The following is a 12,505-nucleotide window of genomic DNA, read 5'->3' on the forward strand; positions in this document are numbered from 1 at the left end:
GGTGGGGTAGCGGGGCGGCCGTGGGGTGTCAGGAGGCTCCGTTCCCCGCCTCTGTCCCGACACTGGGTGATGGAGCCGTGCTTCCCCGCCTCATGCTCTTGCAGGCACCGTCCTTCGGTCCCAGTCTGTCCCCAGTGCCATTACTGGTGTCCTTTCTCCTCTCTGGAGCCCCCGGAGCTTTATGAACCAAACCAGCTTCTCTTGACTCTCTTCCTCCCCCTACAACACCCTGTTGTTTTTTTTTCTTAATCTTGCCATAAGAATGCTGCGATGTGGTGTTTATTTCCCCCCCTAACTTTGATGCTCTCCTGTGGCTTCTTTCCTACCGCAGGAATTTCACAAGTCGTTATATGTGGTGAGCTTTTGGATGCAGATATGAAAATTAAAAAAGATCTCAAGTAAATACTAAACAATGGCTCCCACCAGACTGCGTTCAGTGCTGCTTGTGGATTCATTTTTAGTGGAAGGCGATGGAAATCCTCGAGCCGGTTCAGCGTGCTCAGGAAAATGCTGCTTATTTGTGTAAAACCTCTGGCGTCTCAAGAGGTTTGGTACTTGCTGGTGCCTGGGAACCAAAGGTATTTAGTAAGGCTTTGGGTTTGGCAGCTGGAGGGGGTTTTCTTAAGACCTAGAGTAACACTTTCTTAGCCACTTCCTCAGACAAATCACGAGGTTTTGAAGGAGTTTTTTCTGGTTAATTATTATATCTAGCAAAGATGCAGTTGCTTTGAGACAGGGCTTCTGAGGGACGCAGAGCATTAACTAAGCTCTTTGGGAGATGTACGTTATGATTGTGTGCTGTTTTGTAGATATTCTTGGAATCTTTTGAAGATAGGATATTTTTCTCTATATATAGTATCATCTGTGTCCTAATTTCCCCGTCAGCAATCTCTTGTTCAATTCTGTACTTGCTGTTTTCTTTATTTTCCTTGTCCAGCTGCAGACAAACCATACTGACTGTGCCAGTTCTCTGCAGTTGCTGTTGTCTGTGTAAATCCTGAGGCTGCTGAGTGATACTTTTCAGTGCTGGCACGTTCTTAAAAGGTCCTTTTTAACCATGTGGCCAGAACAGGTTAACTGCACTGCTGCTTAGCTGTTGATTTTGCCACTAACTTTGATTTGAGAAGAAAACCATACTGTTTTTCAAATCCTGTGTTTATCATCTTAAACTACGTCCTTCAGCTCTGTTTTCTAGTGCCATAGGTTTGTTAGATCCTACCTTAAAATTTAAAGGAACTTGCACGTTGTGCAGCAAAAAGAACCCAGCGTCAGCCTCCAACTTTAGGTGCAGTTCCATGACATTTATGCTATTTAAATACAAAGCTGCTCTAGTTAAATCTTCTAAAATAAGCTTAACTAGGTTGTTGCAAGACTTTTCCCATAAAACCTAAACTTGAAACCACACGGAATGTCCTTTTAACATCTCGTGTTCTGTGATAGCTCATTAGATCATGCATATGTCATTTTTTATATATGAAGGGGGGTGAAAAGTATAAAACAACTGATTTTAAAAGGTTAAGGTTGGTAAGTATTAGGAATTATCTTATTATGGGTAAGTATAAAAATGCAAAGAATGTTCTGAAGGGATTTAAAGCAGTTCAAAATGTCTTTTGCTTTAACAATGAGCTACACCTGCTTTAAGTCTCTGTATCAACCCAATCCTTTTAAAAACAGGGGAAAAAACCCCACTTGCAAAGGTTAAAATAATCTAAATGGAGTGTGTATAACGAAAAGTGGAAAGTTACCTCTTTTTTCATCATTGAGTAGTTAATATTGCTGCTATTTATGTTCAGACAAACCATCCTGAACAGGTTATTTACAGAAAACCCTTGTAAATACTAATTACAGTTCTGGGCATAATTTTTTTTCTAATGAGATGGTCAACTAGGTTCTTAATTTTCTGCAAATTCAGGATGTTTCTCTTTCTTCCCATCCTTCCTGTCTTAAAAGTTTTACTTGATATCAGTAAAGGAGTGAGTGCATTTATCCTAATGTATTCTTTTGCAGAAGGAGAGCAGGCAAAGCTTCTTGTTAATACGAAGTTGAGGTACCTGTGTCTTCTCACTCCAGTAAAACTACCACAAATCTTCTGATAATCGGGAAGAATCATTAAACCAGCTGTCTCAAGTCTTTGCTTAGGAAGCTGAATGCCTTGGAGGGACAAGAAGCAAGGCAAGATACAGCAAGATCGTGATTTCTCGTGCTGGTTATCACTGAGTTGCACTAATTTCAGTTTCTTCTTATCTCAGTCTTCTCCATCCAGAAGGCAAGGAATTAGAATTAAAATGGCTTGAATCGAAATTATTTTTGGTGAAATGTGAGGCAAGCTTCTACTCGGCCTTTGCCTTAAGAATATGTCAGGAAATACGCATGTCAGAGCTGTGGTTGCTAATAAAACGCAGGGAGTTTGGTACGTAGGCTACTGCAACGTGTGTCGCTGCCAAAAGATAGCTTTGCTGAAAGCTCTCGGGGAAGCGTGTGATGTATTAATTTGATCATTTCATGAGGTGTGAACATCTCAGGCACTAACAGTCAGTTGGTTCCTGAAGGCGCTCAGAAAAGCCTGCCTTTAAAAATGGAGCCTGTAGGCTTACAAGCTTTTTTCATAGAAAACCTTTAGTAACTTAGACTGTAAACTCTAAAGAGTATCTGTATCTGGTGAGGCGCATTTGTTTTTGCTCGGTTGTCAGAAATGCAGAAGATTTTTGCAGTTCTTTCAAGCAGTTACTAATCTCTTTGGAGCTCAGCATTGGCAGTCAGGTGTGTTGGGTACAATATTTGGCCTGGTCCTTCAAAGGTGGCCAAGCTGCACGACGCTTTCCTGAGAACACTTCTTGTGCTCGCTTTCCTCCTGTGATTTCCAGGGAGCTGAGGACAGAGTTGCTGTGTCCTGGTGCTGGGTGAGCTGCAATGGATGGGGCTGGCCATGAAGGCAGCAGGAGGAAGGAGCGATGGATGTCGCAAAAGTTCAGCCTTTCATCGGCCACGAGGTGGCTGCTGCTTGCTTTGCAGGTCCTGAAGCCACGTGTGTGCTTGCAATGCCTTGGTGCAGTGAGGAAGTGTCTGTTGAGGAAGTGGTGCGTAACGGGAGAATTAAAATCTTGGTTTTTACAAACCCCAGGTGCTGTTTGGAGGGGAATGTTGCTTTGAGTTAGCTCTTGTGTGGACAGACTGTCCGTTCTTGGCTGAAGTGATGCCTGAGCATGCCAGCTGTGTGCTTGCATTTGAGAAAGATTAACTTCTTATGCTGTAAGACTCTTGTACTGTGTGAATGAAAGCCTGATATGTGAGGAAGATCTGGAATTTACTTCAAAACTATGCTTCTACTTGAAAATACAAGCTTCTTTTTGAACTAAAGTACAGATCTAGATGTACTTTACCAATGGCTCTGGTAACTTCTAATGGAATCCAGGCACTTGTGACTGTTAGACCATAATTGCCAGTAAAATACTGTGGCTTTTTTTCTGTCTGCATTGTATGTTGCAAACCCATAGGAGATCAAACTGTTCTTTGTCCTAGGAAAAAATGACTCTGACTTACTATTGGGTTAAGACCCAAGGTTTAAAAATGAGGCTAAAAAAACCCATCTGGATGGAAAGCGGTTGGAGAAAGGAAGAAAAAACTGAACAAATAGTTCTTTATTATAGCTTATCTTCTCTGAAATTAGGAAAATAAACATGTTACTAGAACTAGGCTGCAGGTCTGTATGAAGTGTAGATGATGGAGTTTTCATTGGCAGGCCCAGATGATAATTGTGTTTAATCATGTCCAATGTCTTGCTTCAGCAGAGTCTTTTATGTTTCAGGAAAAGTTGGGCAGCTCCCTGTAAGCGGTGTTGAACCGATGGTGCCTCAGAGCACACCACTCCATCACTGTCAGCACAAATAACTGCAAAGGCAGCGGCAGCCCTGCAGTTACAGTATGTGGCTTGTTCTGAAAAATGGCCGTGATCTGAAGTGCTTTCTTCTAATTCTGTGTGTGCTGGCGAATTCATTTAATCCTCTCTTGCAGGCTCTACTGAGTGGGAGGTATTTTGTCACAGGACTTTCAGTAGTTTCTGTGGCTCTCTGCTCCTGAAGTGACAGACCTGAGTTGGTACAGTGCTGTTGTCTTCCTTCCTCTCCCTCTTCCCAAATGCATATTCAGTATTTTCAGTTATCTGTAATTCTTTAAACAGACTCTCAACCTGCATTGAAGCCTCACTTCTTTCTTTGTCCTTCCCAACTGAAAAACAACAGAACTGCTATGAGGAGAGATGAGGCAGTTGGTAATTTTTCCATCTATGCACTCCGTGGAGGAGAAGATTTGTCACAGAGGCTGATGCTTTCTGGTTTGTCACTGCATGTCTTGCTTGTATCACTCTCCTGCTGTCTTTGAGTAGTTCTGACAGTGGGACACAACTGTAAGAGCTGCTGTTTTCCCTGGAAATCCCTTGGTTTGCAATAGCTGGAATAGCAGAGGGTTCTACAAACACCTTGTTAAGTGCTTGTGTGGGGGAGTGGCTGTAGGGAGTGAGAAACTTGATTGCCTCTGTTATTTGTGCTTTAGTACCGTTCTCATGTGAAAGTCATTATTATTTATCTTCAAACTGGCCTCCCACTGATGCACTAAACAGGAGTCTTAGTGCCTCTGAGTGCTGTTCTTTCAAAACCAAGAGTTAGACCATCCGTAGTCCTGTCTGAATTCTCAGCAGTGGTATTCTGGTAGCTCAGGGATGGCTGACATAGGGCAGCAAAGATTGTGGATCTGCCATGCTGGCACAAAATGCCAGTTCTTTATTCAGAAAAACAGGAATGGAACAGCCAATGACTTGCAATAATCACAAAATAATGTGGATTATAGGCTTGTAATTCCCCCCAAATCTATGGTTTATAATTCCCCCAAATCCTCTCAAATACTTAAAAATTTCTCGAGGTAAAGTGCACACGAGCAGGAAAATGGTTTTATCATTTCAGACCTGAATTAATACTGAAAGTTTGAGTCTGAACAGTTACAATATTGATCTCTGGGTTTGCCAGCAGATCTGCACGTAAGCGTGCTGGAGGCTGGCACCAGAACCAGTCGTTCTGACGAGATGTGCCTTAACATGATCTCGAAATTAGAGGCACACTAAGGCGTAGCAATGAGATGCAGTCTGGCAGGCGTACTTCCCTTAAAGAGACATTGTCTCTACTCATGGATGTGAAAATGGGAGAGATTTGAAATCCTGGCTTTTCACCATGCCATATGGAGCTCTTTTATTTTCCTCTTCCCCACATGAAAACATCCTTAGCAGCACTTGAAGCTGCAGTGGGTGCACAGCCCCGGAAATTGTTGGCTGGCTGGTTAAGGTGGGGTGTGTTATGGGACTTTATCTGCATCTCCCACAGGATGAGCTGGATTTGTCATTAGTCTGAAGTTAATTCTGTTTGGGGATATTTAATGTGCACTCACAAGTAAGGAGTGACAGTGTTTGTAAAGATTGTGCTGCAGGCGGCTTAAAAATCATTTAAGAAAGCAATTGCCTTTGGTTTCCTACAGACAGGCGTCATCTCTGCAAGTATCAAGGGAACGACAAACTGAGGTGAAGAGGAGTAAGGAGAACATCTTTTTTGTTATAGAAGGATGATAGCTGTGACAGAAGTGATTTGGATTAAATGTAAGCTGCCTTGCTCAAAGGTGGAAGGGGTCTGCTTTTGTATCTGGTAGCACGGGCAGTATTTCAGGTGTTTTGGGGACAAGGGAAGGTGATTTCCTGTATAAAGTAGTTTTGAAGAAGTCACTCTGATGTGGGAGAAGGAAGTACCTCTGAGTGTCTTATGAAAGTTATCAGGGGTGGAGAAAACAAGGTCTGAGTTTTGATGGTGAAGTTGCATGTGGAGACTTGGCTGTTGCGATGGCTCAACTGGTGATTAATGAAGAATAACAAAGGAGCCTGTTCTGGTGTCCTCCACAGCACAAAGAGCACTGGTTTTTCATGGCACTGTCAGTACTGTCACCAATGGCTGTGGTCTCCCAGCTTCTCATCCTCCTGGTGATGCTGGATCTGCCTCAGTGCAAATCTACACCTGCAATTGATGCTTCTCAGTTGTTTTTTACCTTATTTCTAGCGTGCAGAGCAGATAAATGATTGTGGGAAACTGGCCAGAGAATACAAAAGGGCCTTTTCTGAACTCTTTGGACATCTTCTGTAAGGAAGAAGTGAGCGACTGAAGTCTTAGTTCCTGCAAAACTGTTCCTGTCCCTCTCTGCGTTGCAGGGGCCAGAAGAGTTGTCGGGTGATGCATTCAGTGAATGTGGAGCAAAATCTTGTGTACAGCAGAGAACTTTGCATGTTGTTAGCACCTCCTCTAATATCAAGAGGTCTGGCAACTCTCAACTGTGAGAAGGATGTTCAGACTTCGGGGAGCTTTTAAGGTGAAAATATTTTAGATATATGATCAGATTAACCCAATTCTTCTTTAAACCTCTTAGTTTAAAACTGCAGAGCCAGATTCAGGAGTGCCTTTAGCAGAGAAAATCTCTAAATTATTACTTGCTATGTCATGTTGCTGCTGACTTGTTTCCCCTATCACTTACATAAACCAGCAGGATAAACAGGCACAGGAAATGGCTGGTAATTCTCCTGCAGCTCGGAGGATGATGTTAAGTGCCAGCTGCTGTGAAAAATAGTCAGTTCCCCTTTTTAAAGAAGATTTTACTCTTTCTCCTGCATTTTTTGGTGACCTTTAAGCACAAAGGCTAAGTTTTTCTTGTAACTGTGGATGGTGGAGGTTTGGAATGACTTCAGAAAATTCATTTTTACTTTGAAACGCCCTTTTCTCTCCTGTGTGATTGTGCTGGCATTCATGTATCATAAGGGTTGGACTGTCGGCAATTACCATGATCCTTGTCTTCATCCCAGCTTGGAATCCAGTGGACTATTGAATAAGCAAATAAAACCGGCTGGTTCAGAGAGATGAAACAAAGCATCCGACTGAATTCCTAATTTCATTAGAAGGAAGATTGAGACAGGTAAACATCAAGAGCAGGAGATGAATCTGTTTATGCTCAACCCCTGCCATGACTGAATTTGCAGGAGGATCGGCTGGGAGCAGCCCCCAGCCTTGCTGCAAGGCCCCGTACCTGCAATGCAGCAGCTGCAGCTGCGTGGTGGAGGCAAAGCCCTCTTCTCCCTCGCTCCTGCACGGAGCTCTGCTGCTCTCCAGAAGCAGCCCCTCCGCTCGCCCTTGATGTCCCCCCTCATCCCCAACCCTCTGGCTTCTGCTTTTTAATGGCTTTTTCGAAAACTCTTGGGCTGACTTCAGGAATATCTTTATCAATGGGAGGCCGTGCTTCGTGCAGGTAGGTTACCTTCTTTTTTAGTCTTGTGAATTTGCAGTTCTTCAGGCATTCCTGAGAGAATAAGGACTTTTGGGAGGGTCTCTAGGTATGGGTTCACATTAATTCCATAAAAGATAAAGCATTGCTGTTCCACAATGTTTTCCTTAAGTAAAATATTGTAGAGAGACCCTGCAAATCCAGTTAATTCTGCTGATTAATTAACACATTGAGGGAGCAAAAGTAGAAAGTGACTGAGGTGTTCTTAAGTAGAAGAGAAGTGGGTATAAAAAAGGTACCCTAAACCACCTGATTTTTCTAAATGTGTGAACTCTTAACCATTTTCATAGGCTCTCTATGTATTTTACCTGCATTTTGCACTATTGCTGACAGCTGTTTCAGCTGTCATCTTTAAATACTGAGTATGGATTTTCCTGCTGTCTTTAGCAGCCTTTTGTGCCTTTTGGAGCACAGCAGACAGATGAGGGCTGTGGTTTTGTGTATCGGTTTTTCTTTGGTATTAATACATATTCTGCGCTGGTTAAGTCTCTCTTAATCCGTATGTGCAGTTCACAGGGCCACTTTGGGGGAGGAAGGTGGTGGGATGTAATATCTAATGAATTTTTGCATGAAGGCAAAGGAACGAGGTGTGTTTTGGAGGTGATTTCCTAAAGGAAATAGGACTGTGGCAATGTATGTGACCTGAATGCAGCCCAGTATCACATTAGTTGGTATAATACATGGTAATGTGGGAATGAAATGCTTTTGGCTCCCTGGGCCAGCCTGGGATGCAGACTGGGGTGTGTTGGGTACAAGGTTGTGAGCAGCGCGATTCGTCAGCCCCTTCTCGGGAGGGGTGCAGAAAGCTGCTGAGAGAAAAGGGGCTTTAGTGCTTCCAGTAACTTCTTCCTCCATGCGTGAAATTACTGAGAGCACTGGGACTGCAGCATGGCACGTTTCTGTCTGCATCAGTGGCTCTTTAGATGGATCTTCTTTTATCCCCTATGTCTTGTGCCATCACAAATGTAAAAGTCTTGAAATGGCATTGGGGTGAGTTTCTCTTTGCTGTTTGTGCTGTGGGTGTGGCTGCTGGGCTGAAATTCTCCTTTTTCTCCAGTTCTGGGTTCTGATTTTCTTTACCCTCTCTACAGGATTTGTTATTTATGAGCATCCAGTCTCCCCTTCAGCCATTCTGGCCATGGCCCTTTCTTGCCTTTGCTACCTGCTCTCATTTGGGGATAACCTGTGACTTTATTTAGCTCCGTTGTCCCCAAAGCAGCTTTGTGACCTCCAAAACCTTTTTTGTTTCTCTCCATTTCTATCTTCCTACCTCAGGCTTGTAATTCTGTGGCTCATGGGTGAAAATGTCTAAATACTGAATATCTTGGAGCTGAATCGAGCTATGGGGTTGTTAATAAATCTCATTAACTTGGAGCAGTGGAATGGCTGACTGGTGGCCTTGTTTTATGGCTTGGGACACTGATCTGTGGTGCTTATCTGTTCCTGAATTTAAAAACCAGGATTTACTAGCTCTGACAAGTGACTGAAATAAATGTTGGGTGATTTGGTAAGCTCCTCTTTGCTTTAATGAATGTCAGTTCTGGATTGTGAATGGCTGCAAGTTCAGTGGTGATCAGGTCAGAACGGCTGACTTCTTTCTTTTCACGCTCCATAGATATTTAAGATGGCCATAGTTTTAATGTGGAGTAATGTATTTAATGTACAAAGTCTCAGCAGAGTGCATGTGTAGTAGGTAAATGCTGAACATTCATTCTGCTGTGTAACCACTCAGAATCGAAATACTAATTTTGCCCCATTGATTAATATTAGTTAGTATGGCCAGGATGCAAATCCAGCTCAGTTAAGAGCTCTAAAAACTGCATCTGAAAGCCCTCACACATTTGCATATCCACTGGTTTAACCAGTAAGGCTGCTATAAATTTGTTGTCCACCTCTTTGGATAACTCCAGCTTTTTTAACATCTGCTTGTAAGAAAGCTTCATGTTCATATCCTGCAGTGTTTGCCATTAAACCTTGCTCATGCAAATGGGCTATAGGCACTGTTTTCATGATATATGCTGTGTGGAAAAGGATATTGAAGAGTAAACTTCGTAGCCCATTAACCATTCCCTGTAATGCTTTGTAAAGCACAGACCTTAGTGTTTTAGTGTGATTGTTTCATGAGCTGTGTGGCTGTAAGCAGTGTGCAGCCGTGAAGGAGGAGCTGGGGCACAGGGAGGCAGCAATAGGTTTGAGCTCAGGGAACTCAAAACACAGCTTAAATTGCATGAGAGCAATGAGGTGCCCTTTGCCATCGTGATCTTCCGAAGCAGGAACTTAGAGTAGCACATTTGGTGAGAAGTTAAACACACCAAATTAATGGTTTTATTTATGAATGTAGGAGCGAAGAAGAAAACACCACCTCGGTGCCTGATTTCAGTCCCTCTGCAATCAGACGCTCTCAGGAGGGTTTACACAACATCTGCTCTGCGTCCTCCCACTCTCCGGAGCTCAGACAACTGTAACAAACCTTAGACCTTCAGTGAAGAGATGAGCTAAAACTGCAGCCTAACGCATGAGAACAGCAGCAAGCAAGGGCAATATTAGGGATTTTAGAGTTCTGCAGTGTTACAGGCAGCATTGCTAAATGTTCATTTTATCTTGAAGGTGAAAGGGACGAAGGGCACAAGTTCTAAAGCTGATACAATTTTTTTCCAAAGATGTGAGAATTAATTGATGTTAGCCTTTCAAATAACACCCTTCAACTTCAGGTTCTATGTGAGGTAATATCTTAAATACAAATTAGCTTCAGAAAAGTTCTCACTGAATGAAAGAAAGACTGAGAAGGGCTTCAAAGAGACTTTTTGGTGGGATCATTAAGTTTTTAACTCGCTACCTTGTCTGTCCTTTGCTTTGTTCCACTATAAAAGCAAATCTAGGGCGTTAAGTTGTATTTCTCACTAGTATATGAAAAACAGTTTCTCCTCTGTTGTCAGCAATCCCCTTTGGGAAAGGAAAGCTCCTGAGCTGGAGAGTAACGCGTGTGAGACATGCAGTGTGTTCTCTTCCAGACCCGACACCCAGCATCGGGGCCCTGCTGCTCACTCGGAGAACGACCTTCCAGAGCAGGAGGAGGAGATCCTGGGCTCAGACGACGACGAGCAGGAGGATCCAAACGATTACTGCAAAGGTGAGAACTCACCTGTTTCAGACAGGATTTTCAGTGTAATCAAGGAATACCCTTGATTTCCCATCTACTGTAGAGAATGCAGGTAGACTCCCTCTTCTTTTAAGTGGCTTTTTGTGAAACTGCATCACTGTAACATTTTTCAAGCTAATCTGAAATGGAGAAACTGCTCCTCAAGGTTCCCTCTGTTACCAATCAAGATTTGAATTGGAGAGCTGGTTTTAATGTGCGTGTTTAAAGCTGTTTGCTTTTCCGCTGCGCCAGAGGGCTTTCGAAATTGGTAAAAGCAAGGAGGCATTCAGTTTATTTTTGGTGTTCATCAGAAAAAGGTCACTTTCAAATCAGTTTCAGATTCTTCACTGTTTTCTTTTAAGATCATCATCTTGGAATCCATTCTTCAGATAACTTTGTGTCTGCAAATACAGCCTTTGACTGTTTCTCCTAGTAGAAAATAAACACAAAAATGGCAATACCGCATGATGCAATTCAATGTCAGAAGGGTCAGGCAGTTTTTTAATGTAGCAGATACTTGAAAAAAGACAGAACACTGCTCATACAAATTCAACTGATCAATTAGTTGAAGCTTGAATGTGTGATTCCACATCCAAGCGCTTTGTAAGGCTGATATTTACTGTATATATTGAATAAGGCAGAGGGAAAACCACGTAACAATGTGACATTGGTATATGTGTATAGAAATGCAAAGTGAAAATAGCACAGGGAGCTTGAATTGCAATGTTTCTTACACTCCAGTGCTTCACTTCGAAGCATTTACATTACCTTTAGCGTGCTACCCAAGTATTTGTGGGATTTTTGTTGTAAAGCAAATGAGGAGAAGAAAGTGATTGTGTGAATTAATGATCGGCGTAGCTGTCACTGTTGTCACCGAAACCTTTAAGTGAAGAGAAGGGATTTGTGCTTGAGCTAGTGAAGAAATGGGATGGCAATTCTACGTCTTGTTTTTGAACCAGTCAATCAAGAGAGAGAAATCTTCCTGGCAAAGCATTTCCTGAGTGGTATTTGCTGACCACAATTGAATAGGAAGCGCCTGGAAATCCAGGGTGAAATTCCAGGTTCTGGCAAAGATTTGTGCCGTAACAGTTACAGATACTTCTCTTCATTCTGTTTTCTGCCAGTTTCTTTGGTTCCCTTGTGTCTTTGGCCTTTCATGTCTTCGTGTTTCCATCAGGAGTCTTCCTGCATAGCCAGCAGCAGAGATACACAGGGGTACAGGGTGGGATTTTCCTGTTTTCAGCGTGGTGCTAAATCCCAAAGTGCCTTTCAGTCAGGAAAGCAGTTGCGAGGGAAACTCCATTGGAATCTTGTGTGCAGGACAAGATGTGTTATGGGCACAGAGCGTGCAAAAGCAGTGCTGATTTTTAGCTGGAAAATTCTGTTACTGAACATCATAAACTGTGTTTTCCAAAGACTTCAGATTCTTTCACTGTGGAAATAATCTTTTGTGATGCTCCAGCGATGACCTTCAGGAAACTTCAGTCCTTCTGGTTCAAAGATATTAAAACTTTTCAGTCAGCTAGAGGGCTGTTCGCAGCTCTTCCTCTAACACACTGTATATTCGTGCTAGCAACATCCAATTGGAGAAACATTTTCATTTGTTTATATGATTAAAAAGTAAGTCTGGCTCAAGTTGTGATGCTTGTTCCACGTACCTGCCCTTCAGCGCTTGTGTGATCTCGTGATAAATACATTTCCCACTCTTTTTCTAGGTGGTTATCACCTTGTGAAAATAGGAGATCTCTTTAATGGACGATACCACGTGATTCGGAAGCTTGGATGGGGCCACTTCTCCACTGTGTGGCTGGCTTGGGACATCCAGTAAGTCTTGCTGTTCTAGCTGGTGTTTCTGCTGGGGATTTACAAACAGGATCAGAAAGTATCTTTTACTTTGAGATAAAAACACACAGCGTAACTGTCCACATCCTAACACAGAAGTTTCTTTTGATATTGTGCATGCAAGTGGGTGGGAGAGAGTTAACAGGACAAACAGTAAATGTGGAA

The 12,505-nt window shown here is 42.7% G+C and overlaps 1 protein-coding gene across 1 annotated transcript in view; it reads left to right on the plus strand.

Annotated features, from left to right (window-relative positions):
- Window positions 1-10,370: 10,370 nt before the first annotated feature.
- Window positions 10,371-12,505, plus strand: part of SRPK1 (SRSF protein kinase 1) — a gene marked incomplete at both ends in the record, with an annotated part of 12,005 nt that continues 9,870 nt past the window's right edge. Inside the window, 2 exons of the mRNA XM_010186798.1 lie at window positions 10,371-10,489; window positions 12,214-12,322. Coding sequence (XP_010185100.1) covers window positions 10,371-10,489; window positions 12,214-12,322 — 228 coding nt within the window. The remainder of the gene's footprint in view (window positions 10,490-12,213; window positions 12,323-12,505) is intronic.

Source organism: Mesitornis unicolor, unplaced genomic scaffold (assembly GCF_000695765.1).
Source record: "Mesitornis unicolor isolate BGI_N332 unplaced genomic scaffold, ASM69576v1 scaffold7336, whole genome shotgun sequence".
Classification (NCBI taxonomy): domain Eukaryota; kingdom Metazoa; phylum Chordata; class Aves; order Mesitornithiformes; family Mesitornithidae; genus Mesitornis; species Mesitornis unicolor.